A 19,999-nucleotide genomic window follows, 5' to 3' on the forward strand; every position below is an offset into this window, starting at 1 on the left:
ATTTCTGCTTAACCCATTGATCACAATTTGTATCATGAAAGTTTTCAGAAGAATGTTTGCAATTCTGCTACTGGTTTAATTTTATTTCTTGAGAAGATGTAGATATTCTTCCCAGACAATGTATTGAACCAGGATCTATTGAAGGGATTTAACTGCCTAAGGGATAAAATAAATATGACAAGATCCTTCAGAAAAATAAAAATGGTTAACAAGCAGCCATTTCTGGCAGTAAAATGAAAGTAATGATCAGGGCAACAGGTTGCAGTTGGTAACTGTACAAGTAAGCATCTTGGTATTTTTTCACTTAAAAATAAAAACAGATTCATTCTCTCAAATGATAAGGAGAATCTGAGATGCAATCTCCTATTTTATGTTATTTGTTGCTTTATCACAAATAACTTTATTTTGGTCTTGCTGACTTGTACTATTTGGACAACCTGAGACAAAAGGATTTATGGCAATTGATTATACAAAGAAAGGGCAGAGAATAGAAGGGTGATTTTCCAATATATTATATCGCAATGGAATTTAATATGCATCTTTTGAACTAGTTCCTTTTGACAGTCCCCCCCCCCCCCCAAATGGATTTATTGAAAGTAGTAAACCATAATCCATATCTATGCCTTGGGCCATATGCCCACATTTGCCTTAAATCGAAATGATTTTCATGTATAGCCCAATTGCACTGGAATGGTATATAAATTTGTATAAATAAATAAACTTTACAAATATATAAAGGGACCAATCAATTTTAAAAAAAGATATTAAAGAAAGGCTTCTTTCTGCCCAGTGATGTTATAGCTCAGATTGTGTGACAGTTGTGATTCACCTGTATGAGAACAGAAATTAATATGAAATCTTATGTCAGGTAATAAAGTGATCAATGTTCAGGAGCCACTGTATCTCTGAAATTAGCCCAAGAGTTGGCTAATAGGTTCAAAAATGTCTGGAAATGACATAGAAATGTGTCCAACTGACAGGGGGAAAAAAGCAACACAAGACAAAGTACGATTATCCGTAACCCAACAATTTACTTAAATTTATTACATCACAATAGGACAACCCGGTAAAATACACAAAATTCATACTAATCCACATTGCCAATGTACAATTTTATAGGGTTCTTTGTTTATATTACTTTTAAAAAGTAGGGTACTGCATTCCCCATACAATAGCTGAGACGTACTACTGTCATTTTGACAGCTTAGAGAGATCTAATTAACACTTTTTAAACTAACTTCATAGATCTTTTGGCACTTAAAAACACAGACAAAGAAATCAGGTTCCATATAATCAATTGAAACACAACACAGCATAAACTATCTAATGGCAGCAAGCAAATAAAGTGTCTATTATTTCTTCTAAATCTTCTAATCCAAATATATATTGAGGGAAGGCGGCCAATATTACTCCACTGTGGTTAATTCTTGTTCAGTTTGGAAATTCTGTATACATTTTGGAATTATTTCACAAAATGTTGATGGCTCTTTAATGTTGTTATTATTTTTGGTCATCTCAAATATATTACTTTGCTAACAGAAGACAATGAATTGTACAGATTGTATCTTTTTTCTGTTACTCTCTTAATATTGTATTTTCATATCCTATTTAGGAGTATACATTCATTAGCAGCCTTTCAACTAAGATCTGCCTATTCTGGCTGAATTATGCTCTGCAACATAGGCAGTCGCTTTTTGGGTAAGAGATGCCATGCATAAGAATAAATCATTAAGGAAAGGATGCCTTGTGCCAAAGTCTTATTCAAAGAAAAGAATGTTGCTGCATTTCTTTTTTGCAAACTTTTGCAGACTATGGTGCATTTCTGGGTTATAAATTCCAGCTGCTTCCAAATCACATATTGTGCTCCAAATAACAAACCCACTCCCCGTTTCAGCCTTTGACTCCCCTGCCAGCCGCTGAACTCTATTATTTCAATCACTTTTTGGCAAAGTAACTAGTGATTGTTTTATTTTACACTGATTGCAGGCTCCGTGTAGTACCGTTTACTCTGAAAGGCAACCATTGTATCAGTTATTTCCCACCTGCCTAAAATTATCCTGAGAATCCATTAGGAAATCTGAGCAAGTTATTGTGGCTTTCAAAAGACTGCAGTAGAATAAGGATTCTAAGATTCTTAAGACTTCTGAATTGTGAATGTTTGAAGCATGATAAGAAAACAAACATTTGTCCTTAGTAGAAGAGACACCAATATTTTGCTATTTCAAAAGCAAATGTACTAAACCAAATGAATATGGCTACAGTCTACTTATCCCAAATTTAAGATTTCTGCTAGGATTTCAAGATCTCATTGGAATGTGAAGAGGTGTCCCTCCTATTCTTCCTTTTTCCAGCCCTTCTGAAAATTATGGTGCTGAAGTACAACTTTCTTACATGTCTCCTTCTGTTAACATTCTCCTTTCCAAAAGCTCTTTTGTAAAGACTTGAAAAATGTTGAGAAGTAAATGAATCAGCTTTTGTATCATGGTTCTCTATGTGGTAAGTGTAACACGCACTATATTGGTATCAATAACTTCCCATGTCATAAATAGCAATCCAGCAACAGGTGGAGACAGGGCTGATGGAAAGACTTCTACATGCTGGCAGTCAGAAGTTGTTTTAGGCAATTGCCACACATGGCTCAATTTACATCTGGAAGGGGAGGGTAATTCCTTTACAATTTGCAAAATTGCAGCCACCTCAATATATGCAGGAGTCAGTTGCAAAGAGCTGATATTCAGATAATAACACCTGAATATCACACTCTTGGATTAAGTAAAATATATCTGTGTAAATACTTTTTAAATGGATTGTCATGTTCGGGTAAGGCAGTGTTTCAGTGCATTCTTTGCCGTTCTGCTTTGCAACTAGAAGCCAAAAAACTAAATCCTCTGAAATGGCAAATGGAAAAGCTCATCACCACAGGAAATTACCTTTTTATCCTTTCTTTGCTTGAGGATGCATGCAAGATGCTCTGGGTGTTGAGATATAGAGAGACTAGTTCACAGGCTGAAGGACAAGGAAGTATGTGCCAAGGGATTGGATAATTCCCTCTGTTATTCATTATGAGTTCACAAAATGTCCTTTCAGTTTGTTAGTCTAAACAAATTTATAAAGAATATGTTCCTCAACTTTACCATGTATGAGTGATTGTGCTAGATCCCCACATAGGATAAACGTAATTGCTTGCCAATCAATCATATACAGAAGACAAAATACATTACTATTACCATTGCATTAATGTGTGCATAAAAACATCTGTGCATAAGGCCCAAGCTAGAACAGTGTTATCACAGTGTGTGTGTGTGTGTGTGTGTGTTGTGTGTCTGTCTGTGTGTGCATGTGTGCTTGGCAATGGTATCAAGCCAATCACAACAGTGACAAATATAGCTTTCATTGTCATGAGCGAAGGCTATTAACTGAGCAATCCTGGGCACAAATGATCATAGAATGTATCGCTCCTACTATGTATATATATCCAGACCATTTCAACACCTGTTTCATTAATTCTGTGGCAAACAGTTTGAATTCCTTTCACATCTGGCCACTGTGCAAAGCTTATCAACTATACTCTTTTTTTTAATCCCTGTGTTTAGGTTTGGAATATTTTTTCCATTTTTTTTACCAACTGTAAAAAAAATCCATAGTAAAAAATAACTCATATATGATACATATACCCAGAATGGTCAGATTTATATAATAAAAGATGAAAATAGTCACTTTTTCATAATAAAAATAACTTTTTTTTGCTTATGTTACATATACTTAATATTCTCTTCTTCACTTAAAAGTAAATAGTCCTGTGTTGGAAAGCAGATTTGATACAAAGGGCAAAGAGGCTGATCATAAGCTTATAAACACTTTGCACAGCCACACTCCACATGTCCTCTAGCTCTTCTGTAAAGGAAGAGCCATCCACACACTGGAAGCCATATTTCCGTCTTTGCTGCGGAGAACAACACAACACTGATTGTTCCCACAAGTGCCATGACATTCCACACGAGGTACCTTCACCATGGAGACACAAGAGATGGAATCTTGTTGTTTCCGAATGAATTCACGAATAATCTCTCCTTGACAGACATTTTCTGCGAAAACAAAAGCATGGGTCGAGTTCATCTTTTAAGATAATCTTTTATAATCTCTTGATAAAAAAATCTGAAGATCAAGATTAAAAACATGGATTCATGCACATGATTTAAAAATATTGGCAGAATAAATTGCTATAAATGATCCTTTTCCTGGATATTTTGGTGTTAAATTACTATTAGAGAGGTACAATGTAATATTGGTGAATAATATAGTCTGTTTGTAGAATTGCAGCATGACACATATTTTTTTGAGATGATCAGGAAGCATTCCTCTATCTGTCTGTCTGTCTGTCTGTCTGTCTGTCTCTCTATCAATCAATCAATCAATCAATCAATCAATCAATCTATCACCTACCTACCGTACCTATCTACTTATCTACCTATCTATCTTCCATGTCTGCCTGCCTGTCTATCATCCATCCATCCATCCATCCATCCATCCATCCATCCATCCATCCATCCATCCATCCATCCATCCATCCATCTGACTCCTTAAAGACTCTGGATGTCTTAGAAATGAAAAAACAAAAGCAGTAGTTATAAAAAAAGATCACAGCCACCTATGTAAAATAATGATAAATAAAACTGACTAATGAGGACTTCGAAACTACACTGTCAAAAGGTCTGGGATAACAACCAATTTGTAGTAATCTCTGGAAACTTATTTGAGTAAGAGCTTGAAGCTATAGGGAACAGATGCTGAAAGAGATAAGATGACACTGTTTAGTATGTAAATATTCTAATAAAGCTGTGGCAGTAAATATGGAGACTTAGTGACATATTGGAAGTCAATTCACATACCAATACCAAAGAAAGGAGAGTTAACAGAGTATGCAAACTATTTTACAGTATTCTTAATTTCGCACACTAGCAGAATAACCTAATAGAGCCCTACATGGAATGCCTTTGTCTGAAATGGCATAGGGTTTTGTACCTGAACAAGGAATTAGACTAGAAGATTTCTAAGCTATCTTCCAACTCTGCTATTCTGTTATTCTGGAGACAAAAATACCAGATGTTCCAAACTGAATTGGACAGAGGAACCACAAAGCATTTATTGCCAGTACATATGGATAATGAAACAACAGCAAAAAGAGATGTGTTTCATTGATTACAGAAATGTTTTTGATGGTGTCAATCATGTTAAGGTCTGCAGTGTATTTAGAAAAATGGGAATCTGAGAACATTTTATCCTCCTCATGAAAACCCTATCCATGGATCAGGAAACCATAGTACAATGGAACATGAAGGTTAGGTTAGCAAAGAATATATAATGGTATGTGGAAATGAGCTCAAAAGACAGGTGGAAGAGGTGCAGGAGACAAGGATAAGGCAAGTGGGAACTGAGCCCTCAAAAGACGTGGGCATAGTAAAGATGTCAGAACAGACACTCCCTAATTTCTTGGACTATAAAGAGGTGGGGACTTTTACACCTGCAATATTCTGCAATGTAATCTTACAATAAAGTCAGAACTAATATTTCTGGGTGCGCTTCTGTTCTGAATTATCTCACAAGTTTGACAGTGTGAGACAATACTTACTGGAATGTGATGTATGTGTCCAGCTTTATTCTCAGTGAAAGCAATATCCTTACTATAATCTGTATCAAGCTATAACACTGAGAATTTCTGACTTAATTTTGCTAATAAACTATAAGTAATTAGCTATAGGTCTATAATCTTGTTAAAAGTACATTCCATTAATATTAACATGCATCTCCTTTATGTTAATAAAGTTAACTAAAACACTAATTGAAATATTAGCACAATTTAATATGAAAATTATTTTTAAAAGGGAATTGCGTAATATTCTCTTTCAAAATTCATCCTGGCAGAGATTATAGTTTAATGACATTTCCTTAGGACATTTATTCTTGTACAAAAACATTCCCATTCAGTTTGTAGAATTTGCAAGTAAGACTGGGAAAAGTTGTTTCTAAAGCCCAGAAGAAATGCTGCTTGTCAGAGAAGACAATGCTTAGCTATGCAGTCTAACTGGTATAATGATGTTTTTGTGTCTCTGTGATTTCTGAATTTTTATCTTAGCTAAGATTTACTATGCTAATAGCTAATGTAATAAGGAGGTAAGACAGAACTAGCTGTATGTCTCAACTACTGCAGAACTCAACTGACAGGAATTAAAAAGAGACAAGTTTTCATGTTGTTGTCATCTGATGTACTGGTAACTTCTGATATAGATAATAAATAGCAATAATACCTAGACTTACATACCACTTTACAGTGCTTTACAGCCCTTTCTAAGTGATTTACAGAGTCAGCATTTTACTTCCAACAATTTGAGTCCTCATTTTACCGACCTCGGAGGATGGAAAGCTGAGTCAACCTTGAGCCTGGTGAGACTCGAACTGCCAAACTGCTGGCAGCCAGCAGGCAGCAGCAGTAGCCTGCAGTACTGCACTCTAACCACTGCGGCTCAAGATTTATGTTTAGCCATATGTACCCCAATTCTGTCAGGTAAAAGGAAGGCAGGTCACATATGTAAGACAATATGTAAATGTATGGTACACAATAGGAATTTTCTTTGAAATGGAAAGACATCTGCAGAGCTTCTGCATTGCTTTGTAAATGGGTAAAAGGGAACAGAGCACATGATGTTATCACATATATAAAATATACCAACCTCTATCACACGCTCTCCACTGTAGCTTGGATCACATTCGCAGTAGGGTTCCCCTTGTGCAGAGATCTTACACTGTCCGTGGTTACATTTTAAAAATCTGCACGAGCTGGAGGAATCGTTTTTTCGATCACAGTGCATACCTGCATAACCTTCTATACACCTGCATGTATAAGCAGAGTTGGTGGCAATGCACTTTCCATGAAGGCACCTTATAGAAAAAAGGGAAAAAATCTGTTGGATTTGACATTGTATCATCCCACATTTGTCACACATTCTTTTTATCTAAAAGGAACATTACACTGAACAAAACTTACTTGTTGCCAAGGCAGGGATCGTTAAGTTCTTGATCACACAGTGAACCTGTCCAGCCTGGATGGCACTCACAGACCACACTTGTCTTTTCAAGAGAGCGGCAAATTCCATGCTTACAGATGTTACAGGATTTGCAACCAGGAAGGACTCCTACTGACTGATGTGGTAGTTCTTTGAAATCCTGCAGCTCATTATTAATTCGGACATCATGAATGCACCCATGAAAGCCACTTGGTGTCCTCTCTGTCCCCTGCCTCAATGAAGACAGACCTGTAGAGTTGGGAATTCCTGCAAAGGAAGTTTACAAAATGCTTTGTGCATTATTTGAGTAACTCTATTATATTCCACTTGAAAGTAATGACATAGTGGCACAAAATTAGATAAACATATTGCAGCAGTATATCAATGAACTATATACTGCATATATATTGGGTTGATATTTGTCTTTTATGACATCATTTACTACACTTTCATTTTGCACATAGCACATCAAAATGTTTGCTGAAAAAAGCAATCATTTGCACAGATTTTGAAATACATAAAAGTATATTAATATACTTGTAGCTCAGGGATGAACCGAGGTGTCCTTGGTGGTCTCTGAACTGGCTTGTTTTCTTGCAGACATTTCATTTCCCTAAGTAGGTAACATCATCAGTGCTATTAAGAAGTGCTGTTTGCTGTCAGTTTATATTCTGGTGTATTGCCTGTCTGTCTGGGTGGTGGCAGTCTTAGAGATTATTTGGTTTACTGATGGCTCTTTGGCAGTTTTTTGATTGGGATATTGCTTACTTGATTGTCTGAGGTTAACCTTGGCGTTAGTCTATGCTGATCTGGGTGCTAATTACTGGTGGAGGGGTGCTTGAGTCTTTTTCTCTTTTGGGCTGGTTGATTGTCTCTTTTACTTAGTCTACAAATGTTGTTAATGTCTATGCATCTATTGATGACTGATTTGGCAGAGAGCCAGGCTTCTAGAAATTCCCTGGCATTTTTGGACGTGGCCCAGTCTAGGATTGTCACATTTTCCCAAAAGAAACTATGGTTAAATCTGTCTAAGTGTTGTGAAATTAAAGAATTTTTGTCATGTCTTCTGACTGCCAGTTGATTTTCATGGATGTGTTGTCAGTCTTCTGCCTGTTTGTCCTACATGGTTGTTGTTGCAATTCTTACATTGTATGTTGAAGATGACTCCTGTTTTTTCTTCAACATACAATGTAACATACAATTCCTTACTAGCACTGATGATGTTACCTAGTTAGGGTAATGAAACGTCTGCAAGAAAACAAGCAACCTCAAAGAGCACCAAGGACCCCTCAAATGTATAAATTTAAAATAACAATAATAACACCAATATAATATTTTGCTGCGGGATAGCATTGCTTTTCAGGCAAAAAGATTGGAATCTTTTGCAATTATTTCATAGTACAACAAATTGTCTTTTATTGTATAGTTGTGGAAATCTTAAGATTATTATTTAGCCTGACCTTCAGCTGAAACCCTGCAGAAATTAGAACTCACCTCCAATGTAGAGTGGACTGTCTTGACCAACCACGGGTTGCTTCTGCAGTTTGCCAAGGCTTTTGGGAGTGCCTTTATCTACTACCAAATTCAAGGTCTGGTTCAACATCACCAGCTCCACACTATGGAACTGACCGTCATTTACTGTCTCCACACTTTCAGAAAAAAAAAACCCCAAGGGAAGGGTATTAGAAGCTATGATAAACAGCTTTTGCAATTATCTGATCTCCATATAATTACCATAAGAAAAATAGAAATGTAAGAGATTTCATATATGCAGTTAGAATAAAAGAATTAAAAAAAGGTAAGAGGAACTGCAATCATCATAAATGTGAATCAGTTAGCAAACGCCTGGATTTTTAATCACATGACCATGGGGATGCTGCAACGGACGTAAGTATGAAAAACAGTCATAAGTTCCCTTTTTCAGTGCTGTTGTAACTTCGAACAGTCACTAAGCAAACTGTTGTAAGTTGAGGGCTACCAGTATTTTAAAGATCTTTGAGAAAGTCTAGGCCTTTATTAACATTAAAATGGACAATTATTAGATTTGTTTTCAGAAAACAATAGTTCCAATGAAACGTTTAGCAATGTAAAGTCTCTTATCCTTCCTTCCCACTTAACTCAATACCTGTCATTTTTAATTGGTAGGGAAATTGGAAGACAGAACAGGCTCACTCTTCCAAAAAGTTTTGACGACTCAGTTTATTGAATGTATTAAATTCTGAAGATGAAACGGGTTTGCATGTCCACCAAAGAACCTTCTGAAAAGGCCCGAGCTCAACTTCCTGCCTCAGGGAAGGAAGATGCCCTTTATTGCACCAAATGAAGAAAGGTGCTTACTTTAAGGATAACCTTTTTCAATTATTTCTGTCCAGACAGAAACTGTCCTGACACGGGGAACTGTTTTGAAGGGCACTTACTTAATAAAGAATCCTAAGAGCATGCTTCAGGTGAGGGTCAGTCTCTCAGGAAATTAAACATTGATTCTTATTTGAATAAGAAAATTAGGTAAAGGTAAAGGTTCCTCTCATACATATGTGCTAGTCGTTCCCAACTTTAGGGGGCGGTGCTGATCTCGGTTTCAAAGCTGAAGAGCCAGCACTGTCTGAAGATGTCTCCGTGGTCATGTGGCCGGCATGACTAAACACCGAAGGCACACGGAACACTATTATCTTCCCTCCAAAGGTGGTTCCTGTTTTTCTACTTGCATTTTTACACGTTTTTGAACTGCTAGGTTGGCAAGTAGCTGGGACAAGTAACGGGAGCTCACTCCATTACACAGAGCTAGGGATTTGAACCGCCAAACTGCTGACCTTCCTGATCTACAAGGTCAGCATCTTTACCACAGAACCCCCATGTCTCCTTATCAGTAAGTTAAACACATGTTTATATCTCTGTGATTTCAACACATGTAACTGTATCATTGGCTGGCTTATGCATCGGTGTTTTCTAGGTGTGTTGCTTCAAGAGAAGCCTGGAATTCTGCATTTTGTTAATCAGCAACTGCTGTCCCCTCAAAAACACAACCCCTGAATTCAGGGATGGGATTTCTTTTCAAGAAGATAAATGCTCATTTATTTCATCTTAGAAGGTCTTGTTTGATGCTGTTGTGGAGGGGATCTACAACGATCAGAGACAGTCAGAGACAGTGGCTTGGCGAGAGATTAATGGAAGAAAACCACAGACACTGAACAGCACACCACAGTTGAGCCAGCAACGCAGCAAGGCTGTGATTTTGGTAAAGGAAAAGGCTATATTCTACAGCAAGGAGATTGTGTTAAAATTGGAGCTGACTCAAGTCTCCTTCAAAAACAATGCCACAGATGAAAACATTCATCTGTCAAGGCTTAATTACAAAATGTGACAATGAACCAGATAAGCACATTATTTGAAACACAGGATAATTTCTTAGCATTCCTCCCCAGCGGCAATATCATTATAGATAAAAGTTTCAGTAGTAGTTACAGATTGTTACAGCTTATATATAAGAGATAAATATACAAGCATGGGGGAGTACAGCTAGAGAAAGGTGCAGTCTGATGCTTCATTTCTAGATGGCAGTAGAGCATCACAAAAATATAATTTTTAGACAGAAAAGCGAAACAAAACTGTGCTGCTTGCATATTACCCAACATATTATGCACACTCACTTCAAATCAGAATGTAAACAAATAACAGAAGACTAGAAGTTAGATCAGGATAATCCACCACCCAAATTAAAGCTTTCGAAGAAGACAGCAGAATGAGTCTGATCCCTACAATTGGCAAAGTAACACCTGAATTAATTGTATATGATCTAGGATTGCAAACATACCTAACGCTCCTTTGAAAGTTATTTTGGTAAGAAATAGCAATAAGGGGATGTGCGTGTGAGAGAAAAAGAAAAATTAAAATGGGAATTGGATTGGTTCCAATTTTTGTGTTTGGATTCAAAAAGCCAAAGCTTGTCTTAACAACTGTTTGCCAACCAATTAGAAACAGTTCTCTAGTTTTCACTTTGGGCTAAATTCCAATAAACCTATTAAAATGCTGTATACTAAGTAGAATCTGCCTTGTTTAGAATCATTCCTCTGGAATTCACAATATATACTTTTTCAAACTTATTGAAATATAAACACTTTTCAAGATAGCCAGCTGCATTTCATTTGACACTTCCAGGAAAATAAAATAGCCATATTCCATCTATATTCAAAGGGAGGAAAAACGCTCATAAAAACCAAATGACAATTTATGAAAAATGGCTGTCAGCAACACTTATCAAAGACAGGACAAGAGAATACAATGCAGGTCCTATACTAAGCCACTTTGATAACCTTCACCCAGTTCTCAGAAAGAAATCAAATTAAATGGTAAATCATAATTACGATTCATGAAACTGGTATTGAGAGAACAGAACTGACTATTCAGGATAATAATAGAACAATAATAGTATTACTTATTGTATTATCATTATGGCTTTATTCATCTTTTCTTATTCTTAAATTATTCTTACTTTTGTGGGTTAATTCTCCTAATAACCTCATAATAACATATTTTCATAAGTAATATTATTAAAATGCATTCTAAAAAGACATTGTAAAAAGATCCAAGAGCAAACAATGGAAATATTTTGTCAGATAGTCTTTGTTATTCAATACAATACAATACAATAGCAGAGTTGGAAGGGACATTGGAAGTCTTCTAGTCCAAACCTTGCCTAGGCAGGAAACCCTATACCGTTTCAGACAAATGGCTATCCAACATCTTCTTAAAGACTTCCAGTGTTGGGGCATTCACAACTTCTGGAGGCAAGCTGTTCCACTGATTAATTGTTCTAACTATCAGGAAATTTCTCCTCAGTTCTAAGTTGCTTCTGTCCTTTAGTTTCCACCCATTGCTTCTTGTTCTACACTGCCTTGGAGAATAGTTTGACTCCCTTCTTTGTGGCAACCCTGAGATATTGGAACACTGATATTATGTCTCCCCCGTCCTATTCGTATTATTTATTCCTTTCAACAACAACAAACCTTTGTTATGCTTTTGGGTCTGAAAACACTACAGAGAAGTACATAGAACTAAAATTACTATCAGGATTAAAAAATGGGTAAAAAATGCAATAAGATTACAAAACAAAATCAGCATAAGAGAAATAATACTGATGCAAATAACACAAGTGACAATAACTAAAATTAGTGCTAATCTTCAGTCACCATAAGGGGACAAATAAAATAATTAGATGTGAAAAATTGGGCAACATGAAAAGCTACATCAGAGTCCTGTTTGATTAGAAGAAGTGATAGATAAGCATTGCACCAGGCATTTTTAAAAATGGGATAAACAATGAAGATAGACATAGACATTATCTTGTCTCTTGTCACTTAGGGCTTAATGTGATAACATTAATCCCTAGGTGGACACAGACAAGATAATGAATAATATATAATGAAGATATGAATAATGAATAGTAAGGCTCTAATAGTAATGGATCTAATCCAACAAGTGGCAACTGAGGAGATGTACAACTAAAAAGAGCCAAAGTGTGTCCTATTTCAGAAGCTGAAGAATCACTGGAAAGTTTGGAATTGACAAGACAGCTTACACTGATGTTCCATTGTATCCAGTCTTAAAAAAACAAGCATCACTAGAATAATGTAATTTATGTGCTAAAACAGCACATTCAAGCTTGTTTTGTGCTTCATGAAATGATTTTGTTTTGTCTAAAACTAGTTTTGTTTCCTTTTTTTAAAAAGCTGTGCTTCTGTTATCCTCAATAAAAGCAAGAGGGCTGCAGAGAGGTTTATGTTTCAAAAACAGAACCTAGGGAAGGCAGTTTGGATGGTTATTCTGAACAAACAAAATCAGGTTTATCTTTGTCCCAATATCTCTCTTACACGAACTCTTGACTATGATTTAGACTGCAGGTTCACTCAGCTGCTTACCATTAAATACTACAAAACCAAAAGAAAAAAAGGAAGGAAGGAAGGACCAAAGTTTTTGTTTGTTTACAAACTACCTAATATAAATATCTAAGATTTTACATTCAGGATAGAAAAAAAGTACGAGCAACAAAACTAGGTCCTGTGTTTATGTTGTACTGATTAAAAATAATAGTTGTAAAACACATATTTAAAAGTCCATGCTGGGTTCAGAAAGGTATGTATCACCTTTATTCTTCTAAAAAGATTTGCAATGGTTTCAGTTTGCTCTATTCACAATGCCTAGAATGGAAGGTAATTAAAAATGTTCCAGCCTTGTGTAAAAGAGAAAACAAAACTGCTTAGCTGAAACTGAAAGCTGAACACTCTGAAAAAAATATCCTGCTGTCTCTTTAGAAACCAGATAGCTAGCCAGGAAATTAAATTGCTTCCACTTTATTAGTTGGGTTTCAACATGTACTCATAAATTTAAAATTTCTATTCCAACTGTAAGAAATCAGGGGAAGTAAAAAGATTGTCCATTTTTCTGGATATTTAGTGAGCAAAGTATATAGCAGAATAATAGAAATAATGATAACTATCAGTCCAATTTTATTGCTAGGCAGTTATACTCAACAGTCAGGTTTAGAAATAATGAAGTCTGCGGAAGTATTCCTTAAGCAATTGGAGAAAGAAAATAGAATGATTTACTTAATCCTAATCAATATTTCCATATCCAAGCTATGCATTTCCATAGGAAAATGGTACAATGATGAATATATTAAATGGTATTTGCTGCATACATACTCTGAAGATCTCCAGAAAACTGGATCCTTCTAGCTTTGAGTTATAAGAGGAAGTTCTTGAATGACAGTTATACCAAAGATTAGGACTAGCACTAGGATCTAGGATCAATAATCCATCCAGACTTCAAGATAGGAAATAACAATCTTTTAAAGAATTATAGATTTAAGTAGTAAGAAACCTATTCTTTAATTAATAGTAGTGATGGTCATTGCACAGCACATGGCAAACCCAGCTTTCTCCATCTCCAGTTAATTGAATCACCTCAATGTACCAATATCGTACAATCAAGTTTGAGTTTGATGGGCTGCAGGTTGATCCATCCTTCCATCCTCTGAGGTTGGTACAGTAAGGATCCAGATTGTTTGATACAATATGCTGACATTGTAAAACTACTCAGACAATGATGTAAAGATGTATGGAGTGGTATATACTGGTAAGTTTAAGTGGTGTCGCTATAGCTATTTGGGATAATAAGGTCAAGTCATTTCATATCCATTTTTATTCCTCCTAGTCACTTCAAAAGTAATTGATGAATGTCATTGCCTTTTTCGGTTAAAACAATTCTTAAAATGAAATATGTGGTAGCTTGAAGAAAGCTTGGTTCTTGTAAAGACAAAATTAGAGGAAGTTTTTTTAAAAAAAACCTTTTTACTCCATGTGGCTACACGGTGGGGTAGCGGAGAAAATAAAAACCTAGCAGACAGGTAACTATAAAGTTCTCTTTTTTTTGCAGAATCCTTTAAAGACTTCCTTTGTCTTGAAAAGCAGCAATCAATTTTGTTTGCCTTTTGGATGACATACCTAGTGGGTTAATTAAGTCCCAACCAATTCTGGAATATGTGGAGATAAAGCTAATTCCTTCTGGGCTAATTGTTTGGGTTAGCATTTTGTACATGTGAATCTGTCTATGTCTCAGTTAAGAGTATAACAAAAAAAAAGCGGCTTTTGACAGTTCCCTAGAGAAATTGTAACATGCCAGCATTGGATATGTTCAAAAGAGGCTGTCAGGATCACACAATTCGAATTCCTGATTTAGTTGTGTGGGAATGATAACTAATTAATTTGCTTTTTGTCTTGCTTTAAATATCTATCATTCACTTAGGCTTGAAGTATTGCATGTAATACAATTCTTAAAATTGCAAATATTACACTCAAGCTTTCTAATATTGACCATAGACAAGGTCTTCCAGGAAATGGCAAAAGGTATTATTAAGTGCCTAAATTATATTATCTTAAATCGACAATGGATACTATTTTTCTTTTTAAAAAACTGGAGATTGTAAAGTTACATTTAAAATGTTTAACGTTCTAATAACAGTGAAGAACAAAACTATCCAGTGGGGAAAAGAAGCCCTTTCCTGCAAATGTCAGATATAATGAAAATTGTAATCCTTGCTTTTCTTACAAAGCAGAAAACTACAGGAGTATAAAATATAGTCTTCAGACATGAATAGTTAACAGACTAAAAATGAAGTAAAAAAAGTTCTGACAGACCTGAAAAGTTCTGACAGACCAAGAAAGATGTTAACACACACACATACATACACACACATATATATACACACACAGAGTTGTGGTAAAGTTTCCAATTTTAAAATTAAAAAATTCTGATGTGACAGTTCTGATTTGACTAAAGGATTTTTAGAGCTATTTTTCCACTCTTTTGAAGTCAGTGATATAAGACAATATCTTCCATAATCTCTGACAAAAATATGAACTGACTTCCACCTGATATACCTAAATATTCAGGAAAACATTAATGCAAACTTTGATCTTTCTATTCTAGGACAGAAGGCTGAAAAAATCTGATTAAACTTGAAAAAAAACCTCTCCCTCATATTCATTTATAAATTCAGCACAGGTTTAACAAAAATGAAAGAATATGAGCCTGTGAGGGATTCTTTTTCATTGTAGATATCATATAATTGTAATATATTTTCTATATATGTATATATTGGAGGGCAATAGCAGTGAAGAAATCCAGAAGTGGTTCATTTTGATTTTCTAAGCAAGAGACCAGAATAAACTATCTGACTAAGTAAGAATTACAAGAGAGACAAAATGGAGAAAGAGGACTGTTTGAGATTAGAGCAACAGACATTAAATTGAAATATGAAAATTCATGAGGGAGAGGGAGGGAGGGAGAGAGGAAGGAAGGAAGGAATGAAGGAAGGAATGAAGGAATGAATGAATGAATGAATGAATTAGTGTCTGGAATTATCTGCCAGGCTTTAATATTATAGTGAGAAGTAGATAAATATATTTTCTAGAATTTCTGGAACTTGCTAATGATTTGGCAAAATTTCTGTTTCATATGTAGGTTTTGTTTTTGCTTTTTTTTGCTTTTTGATATTTGTAGTTTTAATTTGTATTGATTTAATAAGATGATGTATACGTTAATGCTTAGTGTGCAGGAATCAAGATAATGATATACCTGAGATTTGGAGGAGGGGTAAGAAATCAAGGGTCTGCCACATATTTTGGATTGCAACTCCTATTAGTCCTAATTAATATAGTTAACTTTTTTTGGCCCAAAAGCTGCCATTGTTCAATTAATGGCTTCTAGATAAAAGCAAAACAAAAAAGTGTAATCAAAAGAATAAAACACATACAGTAAGCATCATGGTGAATATCATCAGCAACAAACATATGCACCCAACAAGGGTCTTCAACTATTCTAACCCATAGCTTGGTCTCCAGAACCTTATTCCAGAGGGCATGCTCTGTCATAGAGAAAGCATGTTTCTGGGGTCCTATGTATGACACTGATACATCAAAGCAATCCAGAATGTGCCAACCGTGTTAGATTAAATCAGGCTGACACTATTGGAGATAGAAAATCCCTCAAATATTCAAATACTTTGCCATGTAGGGCTTTATGTCATAACCAGCACCTTGAATTGCATCTTCATGGAATGTGCAGTGCTTGCAACTCAAGAAACAATCACATTACTGCTTGTGCAGCTGCATTCTGGACATTTGAAAACTTTGAATGATTTTCAAGGGTAGCTCCACAGCAAAGTCTTTGCAGGAATTGACGCATGAGTTGACCAGGACATAGGTGTTTATCTAAATCTAGGAAGTACAACTGACACACCAGATGGAATTTTACAAAGACCTTCCTGACCACATCTGCTGTATGCTTATCAAACACAAGCTGTGAATCTTGGAAGACACAGAGATGACACTTCCCCATTCAATAGGGAACTTGGATGAAATCTCATCCAAGGTTAGCGATGGAACACATTCCTTTGGGTCCACTTAAATGGTGGGCCCATTTAAAGGCCTAACATTCACCGCCAACTGGTCTTGGTAAAACTTGGTAAATCAGAGAGTTTCCTTCCATCTAGACCCAAATAGCCTACAGATACTGAGATACCATCTCAGCAATCTCAGTTGCCTGACCTGGTACTGAAAAATGTGACTGAATATTATCAGCATACTGATGATACCAGACCTCAAATAGTGAATGATTTATTTGGCAATTTCATGTAGATGTTGAACAATGAACAATGAGAATGTCAATGCCTGCCATATTCCACAAAAGAGGGACCTAGGGAGTGAGGCATTATGGAAGATAAAGTTAAAAACATCAAGAATTACTAGGTTATTTAGTGCTACTTTAGATGTATTTATATTTCTAGACCGGTGTCTCCTAACATCTCAGTCTGTTTCCAATAGTGGGAACAGCTTAGCAGAAGTGGGATTTTTAACTTACTTTGGGAAGGTGCATTAAAGGTGCATCTTATGACAGTTGCCAGTCCCAAATTCTTTGTTTTCCAACAGCACAGTTATAACCCATACTGTTTGATACCACTTTAGAGATACTTCTAAGAAAAAGAAATGTTGATTTACCAATAGAAAGAAAATGGAATTGGACCTGTTCCCATTCTGAATCCCACTCACTAAATAGATCTAATCCACTTAAGGAGCTCCCTGTCTCCGGTCTGCCAACATTATTTGGCTGCAGTTTTTTCTCCCTGAGCACAATTTCCCCCCTTTTGAGGTTGATGCTAATCCTCATTCTGCTATAGTCCTTAAACTAATAAAGATTAGAATGACATTTCCAAAAGGGCATCACATTAGCAGCAGCTTTCACCATCTCCACAGATCACATGGTGGAACACACCATTAGTGAACAGGCCATTAATCTTATGATAATGAAGGGTACAGGAATAATGGGGAGTCTGAATCTTAGTGCCACAGGTAACTTTGTCAGACAGGAGAAGCTGCATATAATGCTGTGATATCTAAAACAGCCCCTTGTCACTACAGCATTCTACAAGCAACAAAAGAGAACAAGCACCCACTCTGATCAGTCACTGTGTGTGTTGTCTGCAACTAATGAGCTTTCTCCTATGCTCTAATTAGTGGCATAAAACTGCTTTAACAACTCTGCCTATGCTATAATGTGGAATCAATTAGGATTAGCTGCAAAATAAAGAGTCTGTTTTTGTGGCTTTCCCACCAGGCTATAATCACTAGTGAAAGTAACCAACAAAAACCCCTGATGATGGTTAGACATACTTCCTGAGACCTAATGACAGCTCTTTCAGTTCCACTATAGAGTTTGCTGAAGACAATGTACTGCCTAATTAGTCAACACCATCTAGTGTAGAAAACAGCCTCCTGAATTTGATTCTATTCTCTTGCAAACTCCATATAGTTCTAAAAGAAACAGATGGCAGTGCCAAACTGAGCTAATTATCCATCCTCCTGATTTCTCATGTATTAACACTTTTCTCATGAAAGTCTGAGACTCTATAAGCAGTTTCCGGTTTCTCCCTACTTATCCTTTTAAATATTGCTATGTAGGGCAAGGGCACCTTTTAAAAAGAAGATATTTGTGCAGGCTTCTCTAGGGTATCCTAAATTGCCAGAACTTTGGATACAAAAAAGGCCAACCGGATTGGTTTGTTATCTTTCAGAGTGTCTTCATTGATTTTATGGGGTACTTTCAAATCAGATTATTATTCTGCTGTCTCCTGCTACATTCATGAAATGATTTGGGAAGGCTCTTGTCTTATATTCGTAGCCCAACAAAATTGTCTTGCACTTTTTGACTTTTTTCATAACATTTATAAAACTATGTTAAAGTGGGAAAACCAGAGTAATTGCAGGAGGCCTCTGTGGGTTAGGCACTGCTAGAAACTGTTCATCAAAATGTGTCCCTCGTGTGGCTGAGAATTTGCTGCATACTTGAGTTTCCTATAGCAAATGATTGTAAAAAGTTGGATATGACATACAGTTTTTATGATTTGCTTTTCACTGCTGATCCCTTCTCTCCTTCTATGACTGCTGTATGATATGTTATATATTTTTACTGCGGGATGAGACACTCTGGGTTTATTTTAGAGCCATAGATAGTACAGTGTGCATTTGTACCAATCGAGTTGGATATATATTTAAAAAAAACAGAAATGAAACAAACCACACACTAGTCTGAACTGGGCTTTTCTCCATTAACCTTAAAGAGGTTGGAGAATGTACATAACTCATTCACATGTGTATAAGAGAACAATCAATTGTTTTGGTGAGTAGGAATGACCTGCACCAAGTCTTCTTCAAGAAAATATTTTTAATTATACCAAGTAATAACTTTGATACTTTTTTTTTTTAAAAAAGCATTAATTCTGGATGTAACTTGGCTTCTTTTACTACAATGTGCTCCATAGCCATCTTCGGCAGCGCACATGCTGTTTATGACAGTAGCAGCAGGCAATCTGGGGAAGAAGCCAGGTGGTAAATTCATGATTTATCAACTGTCTTGTGGCCCCAAAGGAAACACAATTCAGCTACACAATAAAAAGAAATACTAGACAATGTGATGCACAATTAAGGGTGTCATAATCATCTCCGGTTTTAAAAACGACTGACATGAACTAGTCTATTTCTCCACAGGAAATAGATTTGGATTAACTATTTGGAATAATTTCCTATAAGAACTGCCAACGGGGAGGAGGAGTGTTTGGTTGTCTCATTGTGTTATGTCTCCCTTTACTGGAGGCTGTCAAACAAACACTGGAAATCTATTTGTCCAAAGTGCTTTAACAGATCATACATCAAGTGGTGAATTGGGTTAGATGACTTCTGAGATTTTTTTTCAATTCTCTGATTCTTGGATTCTGTGAATTCAACTGAAAACAATTAGTTTCTAAAACTTTGTTTGAAAATGATGATGAAGAATCAAAATGTGTCCTTAGGACAAAACTGAGCTTATACAGTAATACGAGATTGGTG

The 19,999-nt window shown here is 36.0% G+C and overlaps 1 protein-coding gene across 1 annotated transcript in view; it reads right to left on the reverse strand.

Annotated features, from left to right (window-relative positions):
- Positions 1-1,011: 1,011 nt before the first annotated feature.
- Positions 1,012-19,999, reverse strand: part of SLIT3 (slit guidance ligand 3) — a 506,804-nt gene continuing 487,816 nt past the window's right edge. Inside the window, 7 exon segments of the mRNA XM_032210926.1 lie at positions 1,012-3,880; positions 3,883-3,942; positions 3,945-4,085; positions 6,729-6,740; positions 6,743-6,936; positions 7,043-7,328; positions 8,556-8,710. Of these exon segments, the coding sequence (XP_032066817.1) occupies positions 3,849-3,880; positions 3,883-3,942; positions 3,945-4,085; positions 6,729-6,740; positions 6,743-6,936; positions 7,043-7,328; positions 8,556-8,710 (880 nt within the window). The 3' untranslated portion in view covers positions 1,012-3,848.

Source organism: Thamnophis elegans, chromosome 2 (assembly GCF_009769535.1).
Source record: "Thamnophis elegans isolate rThaEle1 chromosome 2, rThaEle1.pri, whole genome shotgun sequence".
NCBI lineage: Eukaryota > Metazoa > Chordata > Lepidosauria > Squamata > Colubridae > Thamnophis > Thamnophis elegans.